Here is a 13,262-nt window from a genome sequence, read left to right as displayed (position 1 = left end):
ACAGCAGAGAGCCAGGCGTGTGCTGACGGCACTCAGGCCCCCGCGACCCTCCCAGTGATGGGGACCCCAGCAGACATGAGAGCCCGTCAGGGCTGTGTTGGCGCCCGGTCAGTGCCCCCTGCCCAAGGGTGCAGGCGGCAGCCTGAGTTCTACAGAGAAAGCAGATGGCCTCGGCCAGCTTCAGCAGCTCCACACCTTTTGCCCCATTTCTACCAGTTTCTTTTCCGGGAGGGGACACTCCCCCCCAACCTCCAGGCCATCCTGTCACAGATCACAGTGAAGCACAAACACCATGTGGGGGGGTGAGGGGGGTGTCGTTTTTCCCTTGTGTCTGAGTGACAAGGAAACACCTCCCCAGGAGCTACCCGAGAGCGCTGAGGTCTGGGAAGCTCCACCCGCACACGCCAGAGCACTTTTATAGACTCACATCATGTGAAAGGTCCAACTTACGCGAATCTGGTTTTCTTCTTGATATATCAGTTAACGTTTGAAACATCAAAGAAATCAATTCAACGGAAAAGTCAAAGGCTTGATTGAATGGGCTCAACTACTGACCAACCGAAATTAAAAACAAACAAATAAAAAATCATTGGGAAAATCACAGTGTGTTCTTTTAAATGTAGGTAAGTCTCACTGTTAACTGGTAAATATATTTGCTTTGAGGCATTAAAACAATTGTTTCTGATACCCATCTAGCATCTCCCGAACTGCAGATCCAGCTACATCTGGGCAGAACAGATGGCGTTTGCTGCTCTCGCTCCAGTCGGGCACTTCCCTTCCTCAGAGGACCCTGACATGTGACCCTTCTTTTCATGTTCAGAATTTGAAACGACTGGGGTCAGTAAACTGGCCAGTCAGAGGCCTGGGTACTTTAGCCTCGGCAGTGAAACAACAGTTAATGTCCAGAAGTTTTGCTGAAAAATTAGACATGACAGAGAAGGAAAAACCATCAGTTCCAAAGATACGAGGGGACAAACACATCGGGTGAAAATATAACCTCGGACTCACAAAAGTTTTAAATTTATTCCACATGTGTTGTACAGCAGCTTTGAGTAATCTATTATTTTTAGGTTTTGCTTTATTGACTCCTTTGAGTTATGAAATCAAGATTTATTATAACATAATTTTATAAAAATAACAACTTTATCTTCTTTGACCATGTCAAAATACCCTAACCGTATAAAGCTAAAATAAGGAGAAGATTTATTTGTGCTGTTGTCCTTCTGAAATGACCAAACCTCGGACAGATGTAACTCAAGCCTCTAGGATCGCTGTCACTCGAGGTCACCGAGTCGGCTAACACAGCGGGGCTGGGCTGCGGGGCCCGGCAGGCAGCGGGCCTAGAGGGCCGCAGCGGCGCCTTCCGTCTGCCAGCACAAACACCGACCCCAAAAGGCGGGCTGCAGTCCGGGTGCAGGCCGCAAACCAGTCCCCAGTACAGCTCCTCAAAAGCTGCTCCCCTCACCGCACAGGGCTCCCTAAACAAAGGCCGTGTACCTCGGCTTCTTGGCCACGCCCTAATAAAATCCAATATGGGTCAGGGGAGTGTAAGAGTTTACCTGGACTAAGTCTGAAGCAAAAAAAGCTCTCAGGAATATCTTCTGATTCGTGTTTTTTTGACATTGACATGCTGTTCTGCTCCAGAGCAAAAACTGTATTTTTTAAAGAGATGTGAAGTGGCAGAGCCAGCGCTTTGCAGGACATGCACGACGCGCAGCCCAGGGAGAAGGCTGAGACCTCTCGCCACGAGCCGCGGTGGCTTCCCACGGGGAGCATCACGGCCAGGCCAGTGTGTGCCGGCCGCCCGGGGCAGTGGCCGCTGGAACCGGCTGTGGCAGGGGAGATGCCCGCTGCGAAGGATGGCTGCTCTTCTGTTTCTGGTGGCACAATTTGGATACTGCTTCCCCCTTCTAAACCTGGGGATGCATGGAAAGCGCGCACCCCTCCTCCTGCACGGGGAGGAGCAGACGTAGAACACGCGGGCCAGCTGAAGTTCCAGCTATTATAGTGATGGCGGTGGGCGGTGGCCCTCAATATTTCTGTCCCAAAATAACTCCTATGAAGTAAGAGACTGTCGGTCAACATCTTCCAAAACTCTCAAAATATAATTTCATTAAGAAGTACTCACTTCGGAGTCCACATAGCACGCACATGTGAAAACAAAGATTTGGAACCACTAAAAATATCGAGGACAGGATGCAGTAATTATGATGCCAAGTCAGTTACATTGTTAGTAGTTAACTTAGAAACATACAACAAAATTGCACTAAGAATAGGACCAAAGTGTGGACTTTGAAAATTACTGCTATTATTTTTAGTCTGACGACATGACGACTTTGCTGGGAAACGCAACTGACACTTACAACCCCAGCATTTACTTGGGGCATAAAAAGGGCCCAGAAAGCAACGGGATAGATGAGCTGTGGAGAGGGGGCCCCCTGGGGTTGTGCACAAAGCCTTGATGCTCTCAGGTTATCACTGTCAGAGAACAAGTCACCCAGTGCAAAGTCTATTTGCCGAACAGATAAATGGCAAGGCAAGGCCAAGGCATACAGCCAGCCCATTTTGACACACCCATTCTCCAGCATCCTTTTTTGATAAAAAATCTACATTGGAAGATCCCCACATGTGCAACAGTGCAATTCCTCCCTCCTGTCACACACATCTATCACTGATGTTTCCTGAGGTCAGGCAGAAGGAACCAGAATCACTATGTCCCACAACTGCTAGTTGTCGAAACCCAAGACAGATTCACTCCAGCATGCACACACACCGAAACATGTGAAAGTGCTGTTAACTTCAACAAGTTGGACTTGAGGAGCTTTGAAAAATCACTCCTACCCTGAAATTTAAAGCCCTACTGCCTCTCCTTCAGACCGAGGTCGGCCTTTGCAAGGACGTGCTCGTGATGCCTCCGCTATGAGAGACGCCCAGGCCCCCTGAGAACCCGAGTCCTGCCGGCGAGGGTGCCCTGTGAGGAGGGCCAGCACACGCGAGGCCCCAAGGGTAACCTTTCCAGAAAGCAGCTTCAAGCTTTCCACCCCAGGATGAGAGGAAGCCGGTTCTGAAGTGCAGGTAAGAAACACGGTCGCTCTCCCATCCCCCAGCAGTACAGAGCAAAGACAGAAAACCAGGAGGTGGCTGTTTATAGATAAAATATGGCAATGCCAGGGCCACCTACCACCAACACTGAAGACAGTGCAAGCACTTCTTGGCCAGTCTAAGATATGTTTGATATTCAGACGTAAAAACTGAAGTGATAAGTAAGAATCATTTCAAGTTCTATGTCATATATACAAAATAAGTGTGTAACAAAGACAAAGAGCTTTCAGTTCCTCAGTAGTTTGAGTGCGGACAACTGTGATGGCGTTGGGAGGCACTCGGAGGAGAGGAGAGGCCGACTGGCGCCTGAGAGTGTCGCTCCTCCAGTTAGGAGCATCTCGGGTCTTCCTGGGCATGGAAGGGCCCAGAGATAAGTGTGTCGGGTTTCTACTCCTCACGTGTCTCCAGAAGGCCCCCGAAAAGGGCTGCCAACACCTGGTGTGGACTTCCTGGAGGCCCCTCCCTGTCCGCTGTCAGAGGCCATTGCTGTTCCTGTCCCAGGCCCCTCCCTGTCCGCCGTCAGAGGCCGTTGCTGTTCCTGTGGCAGAGCGGAGGCTTGGAGAGCTCCACCGTGGCGGGCCGCGGTTTGTTGAGGAACTTCGGGGCACGGCGCAGCAACCGCTGGGCCTCGGTGAACGTTTCTGTCAACTCTTTCTTCCACTGCACAAACTCGGGATCACTCTAAAGGGAAACACAAGGGAAGAAGTTGGGACGGCTTCAGCCATTCTGCCAACAGCATGTGGATTCCTTTGGTAATTAACCATGTCTTGGGAACCCCGTTCCCCACAAGGGCACACCCCTACAGTGATGTATCAGCTGGGTTATGCAAAGACTTCCTTCAGGGAGTCTCTGAAGAGAAAGAGGAAAAGCATATAAAGCCTTCAGGTGTTTCTCACACAATCCACCTTGAAAACCACCGCTGAAACCTGGAGACTGCCTGCCTTGGACTTCTGACCTCTAAAACAACTGAAGTCCATGAATAACAGTTCTGACAACAGTACCTTCACATGTGTATGCAGTAATGGAGTCGCTGAACACATGCTTTTGTGTGCACTAGTGGTCTACCTAATATGCTCTTTTCACACACATGGTCTCCCCCGCCACACATACACCAGTTAGTGTTAGGGATTGAACATGAACTACAACAGACCTTAGGGGAGAGAAAGGTGGCATTTCCACCTTACTTAAACATGCAGATCTCAACCTCAAACATACTGAAAGATTTGATCTGAAAAGCTATAATAAATAAAACTATGGATTCCTATCCACTCTGGACAGAGTTTCTGACAGGGTAATCAAAGTATTTCATGTACTTCCTCTTGACATTGCCTAATACTTGCTTCTTTAAAAATATTCTTTAAAAATATGCCTGGTGGCGCAGGGGTTAAGTCTCAGCACTGTAAAGCTATCACTAGCCACTGGAACATGAGTTCGATCCCTGGCTCCAGGGAGCTGACCCACAAGGAACAGCGGACATCTGCTGTCTCCCCTCTGCTCCCCTCAGCAATATATTTCAGTCAAACCTGTTCTGTCCCCTATTCTGTCCCTGGTGAATCCTCTTGCCTCCAGCACCTCTGGCTTGTACCCAAACTCTTGTATCCAAGATAGATGGTAGACAGACAGACAGACAGATAGATAGATAGATAGGCAGACAGACAGATAAAAATAGCTGTGACTTTGCTGAGAATCTCCTATCTTGGAGGGCTCTTGCTAACTCTGTAAGCGATAAAGCATGGAGAAGATGATGTTTTATAAGCTGACATCCATATTTGCTGAATACTTACAAAACTACAAAACTGTTCTAGCAACAACAAAAAACTCACCTCACATTGCAAGACAAATTGCTTCCCTCCTTTTATCCTCAGCAAAATGCATTTTTTGTCTTTAATTTGAGTTTCTTCCACTGACAGAATCTGTTCCATTGTCAGTAAATTTTGCTAAGAGTAAAAATTTAAAAATTACAAATCATTTGACATCATTTAATTATTTCTTATTTAAGTTAACAAATTATACCAAAAACTACTGACTCAGAAAAAGTTTTTACAAAAAAAGAACTTTTCTTTCTTTGACGATGCTCTGCGCGTACAGGGCACTGGCGACAAAGGGACACATACAAAGTGCACAGCATCAGGCCCGCAGAAAGCTGCAAAGAAAGGAAAGTCTCTGATGGCACGACAGCGAAGCTGTTCCCTCAGCACAGAACTGGCTTCTGAATGATCATGAATCTCGGGTTTGCTTTCTGATCACGCACACGTCTACATTCTAGCCACACGGCTGTGAGGGAACAATGAAGCACTATATATGATTTACACAAGCAAAGGGTGTGTACTGGAGTGTAAGCGTGTAAGTTAGCAATGTTCTGATCATAATCAAAATGATGTTGTAAATACAGGTGACATCCTTAGAAGATTGTCACGCCAGCTCTAAAGCATTGTAGCTTGAGGTGAATGCTATAGGGTCACGAGTACCTTACCAGTTTGTGTTTTTTTGGATAAATACTCCAGGAATCCTAAATGAAAAACAATATTGTCACAAACTCTCACGTTCTCTTTTTCTTTATATACATTTCCGAGTCCACCTACGCACATTTCGTAAAACAAGGCAATGCACTGCATCTGGTTTTAAATAAGGGAAACCACTTTTGTGTGTTTTCGTTTACAAGCATCCTGGAAAGTGAGCCCGTGAGCGCACTGGCGACTCACCACACACAGCCTAATAAGTGTGTGACACGCCCAGGCCATTCAGCATCTAGAAATGTTCTAGAAGCTTTACTGTTGTCTACTCACCTGAACCCAAGTTATAGTTTAGGAGGCCCAAAGAGTCTTATTAATCATATCTCAGGTCCCTGGTTGTTAACTTTTCGAAAATGACTTCTAGGGCACTCATAACCGTCAGACCTTAGTTGGAAGGATTACAGCACTAGGCAATAGCAATCACTCCTGTTAACAATGAAGTCACCAGCAAGGAGGTAGAGGAAATACATTCCAAAGCTCAACACCCAGATTCGGGCTCATAACTCTCCCCGACCTCTGACCACTGGACAACTGAGAGCAGGTGTCCATGAAACATAACTATATTTTTAAGATGTGGGCCTGCTTGAGATGACCAACCATTGCCACCCCGAGAGCAGGAAGCCTGCCTAGCTGGGTTGGTGCTTTCCATGGAGACAAGTCCTAGGGACAATATGGGTGAGACGTTTGTTTTCATTGTATTTGCAAATCCTATCTTGGAGATAAAGCGCAGCTGTGGTTTCTTCTATATGAAATGCACTTAAATTTCCCAACAAGGTGGAGACAAAAGCAAGGGTGGTTTGGGGACCTCACCTCTATGCCAGGCCTGCCTGCCTTTACTTCATTTTGTGTGGCCCGGAAGTGGGGAAAGTGGCGCCAGCAGGCTCAGGTCAGAACCACTCCTCACTGCCTGCCTCCTGGGCACTAACTGGCCCAAGTTCCCTCGTAGTAAAATATAAGATGGAGCCTCAAAGGTTGGTGAAAAGACTGAGTTGGTAGGGTGTGTGTGTGTGTGTGTGTGTGTGTGTGTGAGTGAGAGAGACAGAGAGAGACTATGTTTACAAAACGTGCAGTAAATGTAGCGTGCGCTCTACCTTCCACCTTTCCATCTTCTGCACGCAGAAACCACGCTGCGCTCAGAGTTGGGGGAGGTCGAGCAGGGGTGGTCCTGCACTGACTCCCAGATTTGCCTGACTTTGAGCCCCCCAACCACTCTCTGGCTTGTTCAAACCTGTCTGCTTTTAACCTCCGGGTCAGCATGCTCAATTTTCAGATATTTCAAAATCCTTCCTGGTCTCAGAAGTTTAAAACTTAAAGCTGAACACTGAAGTCTCCCGCACACAAGTTAAAACAGAAAACACAGTGCTCAGTAGCAATGTGACAGAACTCGGCCGGGAAACAGCCTCGCAGCACCACGCCCCAAAACACGCTCCCTCGGGGTTGGCGGGGGCAGGACTTACGCGCGACTCCCCTTCTCCTCTCCATTCAAGTCTGTTTGGAAAGAGGTAAAAATATCGACGCTGCCACTGAGTCAGGAATGGGTTTCCAAGTTTCAACATGTACCCATGCATAATACAGTCCTTTCCCAGCGCATAATCTGAGGAACATAAAATAAATGAAAATTAAATGAGCTGTGAAACAGATCTATGTTATACTCAGAAAAAAAAAAGATTAACTTTTTTTGAAAAGCAACTTTATGTAAATATAACCCAAGATTCTTTAGCTCTATTGCCACTAATAAATTATAAATATAATAAATAATTAAAAAAAAACAGTGATGCACTGTCAATACTGATACATTTTTGATGTTCATTTATTGTTCTTAAAGGGCAAATAATCAGTTTCCAACCTTATTACTCCATGGTGTATAGTGAGAACTGGAGAACAGAGACAGCTAAAGTCAAGCCATGCTCCAAGTAAGTATCTTTGCTTACGTGGTGCTGGAACTCCTGCGCTTAACCACCTCTTATCTTATACGGGATGAAAGGGTACGGTGGGGATTTCTTGTCCAAGTAAACAAAGATCAAAACTGCATGTTCCTCCACATGAGATCATATTCACCCCTTGAATATATGATTATGTAGAGAAAAATCAAGACAATTCACACTCATGTTAAGTCTTGATGCCATTTTTTTTTTTTATAGTGAAGTTTTGTCTCTTTAAGAAAAGGTGGGTTTAAAGTAGCTGCTTTTGCCTTTACTAATGGCTTTGGTGATCACGCTCATCATGCATTCACTCCGGCCCGCATTTATTGCGCCACAATTGAGTGAATGCCTCAGTGATGCACAAGGTCCCAGGACTGCATTCAGCAATGAATAAGAAGGCGTAACTCCTCCTTCCCTGAGATCTTACCTTCTAGTGGGGAATCAAACAAACAGGTAAGCAAAGGGCCTGTGGACATGCAGGAGGGGGCTTTAATAGGGTGAGTTTCTAGAGTTGCCATTTTAATGGGAAAAGGTGCCTGCACTTCTAAAGTATTTTTAAAGTATAATTTACATGTTTATCTCAGAAATCTAAGCCTTCTGAGACCTTCAACCAAGGTCTAGTAATTATATGTAATTACTTACATGTAAGATCAATTTTCTAGACATTCTAATTGTAGCTCTAACTACAAGAATACACTTCAACAGGGTATTTAAGATATGTGTGTGTGTGTATATATATATATATATATATATATATATATATATTTTCCCCCTTAGTCTAGTCTGTTAAGATTTTGTTGACACTGTGGTCCTCCTCTGAGCAAATTACCATTGACAATTATGTAAAATCTGCTATAGCAAATGGTACAGAGTTATGATCTCAAAGGACCATTCTTTACAGAAGAACTTGGGGAAAAGCCCCTTTCCTTGATGAATGGAGGTAAGCACAGTTAAAAGGCCATAAGAGTTCCTGGGTATGTTCAAGCAACTTTTCTGTTAGGAGGAATTCATCCAGGAGCCAGGATACTTTTCTAAATAAATGACAACAAACACTGCGTGGGAAACTGTTAATAAGATCAATGAAGTCCGCACCAAGATGCTCCCATCAAAATAATACACACACACGCACATAATGATAGAAAATAAAACTGCTGACACAGACCTCAAAACAGATCTTTGCTCAAGGTACAATTAAATGTATTATCATAATCATCAATCGCAATGTATGTAAATGGATAATTCTAGAAAAATCAAAAGTGACAATATTTGGTGCTTAATGCCATGTATTCATTTTGAAAATTCTAACAGCACTTGATTGTTATACATAAAAATATGGTTTGGCAATTCTTCAGTGCTGCTTAGGATATAGAGTATAAATTTATACATACAACTGTGACAAGCAATGCTAAGTTCCTCACTAGGACCAATGGGCCCAGTGCAAACTGAAACTGCAGGCCCCTTGTTCAAACATAAAGTCAACATACTGACACACAGCAGAACACTAAACCCAATGGGTCTGCACAAGTCACACAGGAAGCTGGTTCCTGGCATTGTGATATTCCATTTTCAAGGGAAAAAAACTTCCAAACTAGCCTCAAACACTCAAGATAAAAGAACATAATAACAAAATACTGCTGCTGATGTCCATACATTTGTTATTTACATGTTGACTCAAGACTGAACTTTTCTAAGCCAGGTAAAATTAAAGCAATTTATGGCTCCCTCCATGCCCCACCCCCTACCACCACCACTTGAAAGTATTTTATGACCCAAATATTTCTTCAGCTTTATAAAAATTTCAAAAATTCATTGCGTGATAAACATTGTGAGACACTAGTTAATTTTACCTTCTTCGTGGCCAAGTTGCTTATTTTTAGCTCTCTTCCTGGCCTCGATTTTATCCGTGTCTGTATTTACTGCTTCATAAACTGTTTCCGCCACTTCCTGCTGCCAGCGTTCAGAGATTACCAAAGGGAAGTTCTTGTAGAGTTCTTGGTCACAATCGAGAAGCTGGTTATTTTAAGAAATCCAGATATTTGTAACTTAACTTAGAAAGGCAACCACTTCAAAAGGATCAGTAACAGTATGTAACCAGATGGCCAGGGGACAATATACAATCACCTGGACATAGATGATTCTCATAGTAAACCTTTGCTGGTGACAGCCGGGCAAGCAAGATTCACACATGGTTATGGCTGGTGAACACTTTCTGTCAATCTTGGGTTATTTAGTGCCTGCCCAGTTTTCATACTCTCTTCCTTACATTTTTGCATTGAAAACTAACATGTAAGAATGGTTTACGTGAAGTGCTAGGGGATTCTGACAGCAAAATAAAATTCCAATTATGGTGAGAATATTTTATTTGCAGGTGTGGGCAAAGAAACCACTGTTGTCCTAGAAACAGTTACCAGTGAGTAGCCAGAAGGGCTTTCTTTTTTTTTTTTTAAAGGCTTATTTATTTGTGCATACCGAACTGGGGTACAGGCAGGAGGATAAGGGGTGGCGAGAGGCTTCACCAGAGACAGAGTGGGAAGCAGAACAGGCAGATAGACTAAGCATACTGCTGAGGGGTCAGGAGATGTCTGCCGCGCCATGCGGTCACCTCCGGGGCAGGCGGGAATCGAACTCACGAGGAAGTGGCTTTAGCTTGTCAGTGCTGTGCTTTAACCCGCTGCGCCACCAGGGAGGGCCCCAGAAGGGTTTTCTAACCACACTCAATCAGTTGGGAAAGTGAGACAATCAGAGGGTGAGGGAGGCTGAATTTACTACTCATCCCATGAATCCTCCAACTGACCAAAGCTTTAACAGTATAATCAAATGCCTGATGGTGAGGCTCAAGATAGTGTGAAAACTTAGGGAACTGCAGCTAGGAAACTTTAAGAGTTGCTATAATAAAAATTACACCTAATGGTAACACTTCTCTTTTGAACTATCCTTCAAAAGTCTCAGTTCTTTCCCCTAAAGAAGGCTGCACTCTGCAGATGAGTAAAGAAAAGGGTTTTATGCACCTGTGCTATAGCTTTGTGGCAGAAAAGCTAGCAACCTACTGATGGAAAATGACATGCTTGTCTTTCAAATCACAAATCTCTTTAGAAATATGATTTGCTCATTCCTTTGCCTGGGGATGAATGTGGATAGATATCATACCATGCAAGTTATCTGGAAAGGGAAGAAAAGGCGAGACTGAGGCTCTGCTCATAGACCATCAGCAAATCAGTGCAACACTGGAAGACGCTGCATGCCAGATTCCCATCTGGGCTTCCGAGCTCTGCTTCCGACCTGCTACATAACGTGTGGGCTTGCAGGTTCTTGGAATCACAAGGTCTCTCTCCCTGTTCACTTTCCTTCAGACGCCCAAGTGATACCTAGAGTGGAAACGCTAGTCTTCTCCGGGTCTGAGCCCGCAAGCATGCGCCCCTCTGTGTATGGCAGTGGCAATGTCACTGTGGGGTGCGAGATGGCTGAAGCCAGAATTATGGATCCTGGGACAGACTCTGGATTGTGACAAAAGTAAGTGGTTTTCAAGCAGTTACTCGAAATGCTCATGATTCTGCTTTATATCCAAGCCATCCCACCTCTCCCAGTTTCAGAAGCCCTGGATCTTCATGACTTGGGTTGTATGTTTAAAAATGAATACATAACATTACAAAGAAGAAAATCTATACTGATAGAGGTGATTTTTTTTTAAAGTAAAATGTCGGGGCTGCTTATTTTAAAAATACATAAATTCCCTGAAATGCATATTCCCACCAGGACCAGTCGTCCAGGCCCCAGGCTCCCCACCTACACTGAGCCACCATCACATGAAGTCAAGTTCAAAGTGCATCCTGTCTCGGCCTGTGTGCAGGGACCAGAGCCACAGCGAGAGAAGCTCTAAGGGTAAGCACAGGACGCCAGATGCTTAGATAGGCTATCCTATCCACACGAAGACATCTGGGCCATGGACCTACTCACTTCACAAGTGAGAAAACCAAGGCTCAGAAGGTTATTTAATTCTGCTCAGCCTCTACAAACAGGTCTGAGCCCCTCTGTCTGACTCCAGAGCCTAGATGATGGGCGACAAAACTTGAACTATAAGACTCTCTTTCAAACATCAAACATTGTCCTGGGCTCCCACATGAGAGCTGTATTTGCAGTATCTTCTGATGGATAGCTGTACACCTGATGATAAAGTCCACTGTAACAGCAGTCTGCTGCCAGCAGTCTATTCACCAAAAGCCCTCCAAACGGACTGTCTGAAAATCACAGCTGCCGAATGGAGCGCCCACACCTGACATGCATGGGGCTGCCCAGGCTGCAGGTGATTCCTGCCAGTACACCCAGGAGAGCCACTGCTTCAGGTCACAGATGTGCATTGCTGCCTCCACCCAACCTCCTGCTGCTGTAGGCTGGCCCTGCAAATACCCGGCCCCCCACCCCCGCCTTCTGACTCATGCTTTCTTCCCTGTCGCTCTTAGTTCCACCCAGCCGCCATCCCTTCCTCGGTTCCACCTGCGCTGGCCTCGCACTGCTCTCAATGGCTGCTCATGCTCCCAGCAATTTTCACGCCTCCTCCAGCCAGTTACCCGCCATCTCTGTCTCCGATCCTACTGTATCAGGTGTCTCTAGGGACAGGCCCTCCCAGGTCCTAGCCTTCTGCTTGTCTCTCTCTTAGCCACACCTCAGAGATGGTGGTAATAGTGTCACAACCCTTGGAAGGAGGAAGATACTTGGTAGGAAAAATGAGGGGCTTGCGTAAAAAGGGCACAAGGGCAGGCAGTGAGAAAGCACAGGGAGTGTCTGGGGGGAGGGGACATCTCGGGGGACGCTGGGGAGGTGGGGGCAGATGTGAACCTGACATGTAGTGATACACTCTGACTTAGAAGCCCAAAGAGGAGGCTTCTTTCTTGTGACTCACCATCTGTAATTATGCCTTGTCTACTTGGAAGAATAATGATATGAACAAAAGTTTGAAAAATGCAGAGGATTGTATTAAAAAAAAAAAAACAGTGATTATTTCACTTCTGATTGACAAATGCAAAATGATTCATGCTGTTTGCGTTTTCCATCCAAACACAGAGAGATCTAAATACTTAGAAGGATTGAGATGACTGGCTCTTTGGCACGAGAGTATGTTTGCTAACACACAGTCGTGTGTTCCTTATTCACATACATTCAAGTTTCATTTCAATACCAAACCTGACCATCTTTCAGTTTATCAAACACAACTGTGAGTCCAGAGAAAACTTGCTGCTCCCAGCTACTGCAAGTCCTTGGCTTTTAGTCTTTGAATGTGTAGTTACCCATTTGTAAGCTGCATTCCATAAACAGAGCAATGTGAACACAATCACTAAGCTTGATTTCCAATGAAAAATCCCTCACCCTCCAAAAACAAAAATGGAAGCAAACACCACGTGTACCTTGATGCCTTTCGTGTCCTCTTCATCAAAGGAGCCGATGTCAAAGGCGTCGGCAGCATTGACTTCTCCCCGGGGGGGGATCAAGGGCGGAGGGTACTGGAAGCCCAAAGAAGTATAGTCCAGTTAGCAGGTGACGGTGCAGCCCTCCCCCAGCCTGCCACTCTGTCAAGAGAACCCTGGCAAGCTGGCACCACGCGGCACCCCAGTGCCAACGCAGCAGAGCACCGAGATTCCAGATGACTTAAGGAGGAAAAAGGACTCGTGCCAAGTCATTTTTTAAAATACAATGGACTCTCCAGAGTGCCCTAGTTCAACTCTTGGAAAGC

At 45.5% G+C, this 13,262-nt stretch overlaps 1 protein-coding gene across 2 annotated transcripts in view; it reads right to left on the bottom strand.

The window, feature by feature from the left end:
- Nucleotides 1-1,226: 1,226 nt before the first annotated feature.
- ADRBK2 (adrenergic, beta, receptor kinase 2) overlaps nucleotides 1,227-13,262 on the bottom strand; it is a 99,161-nt gene continuing 87,125 nt past the window's right edge. For both annotated transcript variants that reach the window (XM_012731058.1, XM_012731060.1), the window contains 6 exons: nucleotides 12,937-13,032; nucleotides 9,385-9,547; nucleotides 7,073-7,209; nucleotides 5,576-5,611; nucleotides 4,926-5,039; nucleotides 1,227-3,783 (listed from right to left, as the gene is read on the bottom strand). In XM_012731058.1, the coding sequence (XP_012586512.1) occupies nucleotides 3,622-3,783; nucleotides 4,926-5,039; nucleotides 5,576-5,611; nucleotides 7,073-7,209; nucleotides 9,385-9,547; nucleotides 12,937-13,032 (708 nt within the window). In that variant the 3' untranslated portion in view covers nucleotides 1,227-3,621. The remainder of the gene's footprint in view (nucleotides 3,784-4,925; nucleotides 5,040-5,575; nucleotides 5,612-7,072; nucleotides 7,210-9,384; nucleotides 9,548-12,936; nucleotides 13,033-13,262) is intronic.

Source organism: Condylura cristata, unplaced genomic scaffold (assembly GCF_000260355.1).
Source record: "Condylura cristata isolate star-nosed mole 26May11 unplaced genomic scaffold, ConCri1.0 scaffold00029, whole genome shotgun sequence".
NCBI lineage: Eukaryota > Metazoa > Chordata > Mammalia > Eulipotyphla > Talpidae > Condylura > Condylura cristata.
The sequence above is the reverse complement of the archived record's forward strand: the minus strand, read 5'-3'. Positions and strand labels throughout refer to the sequence as shown.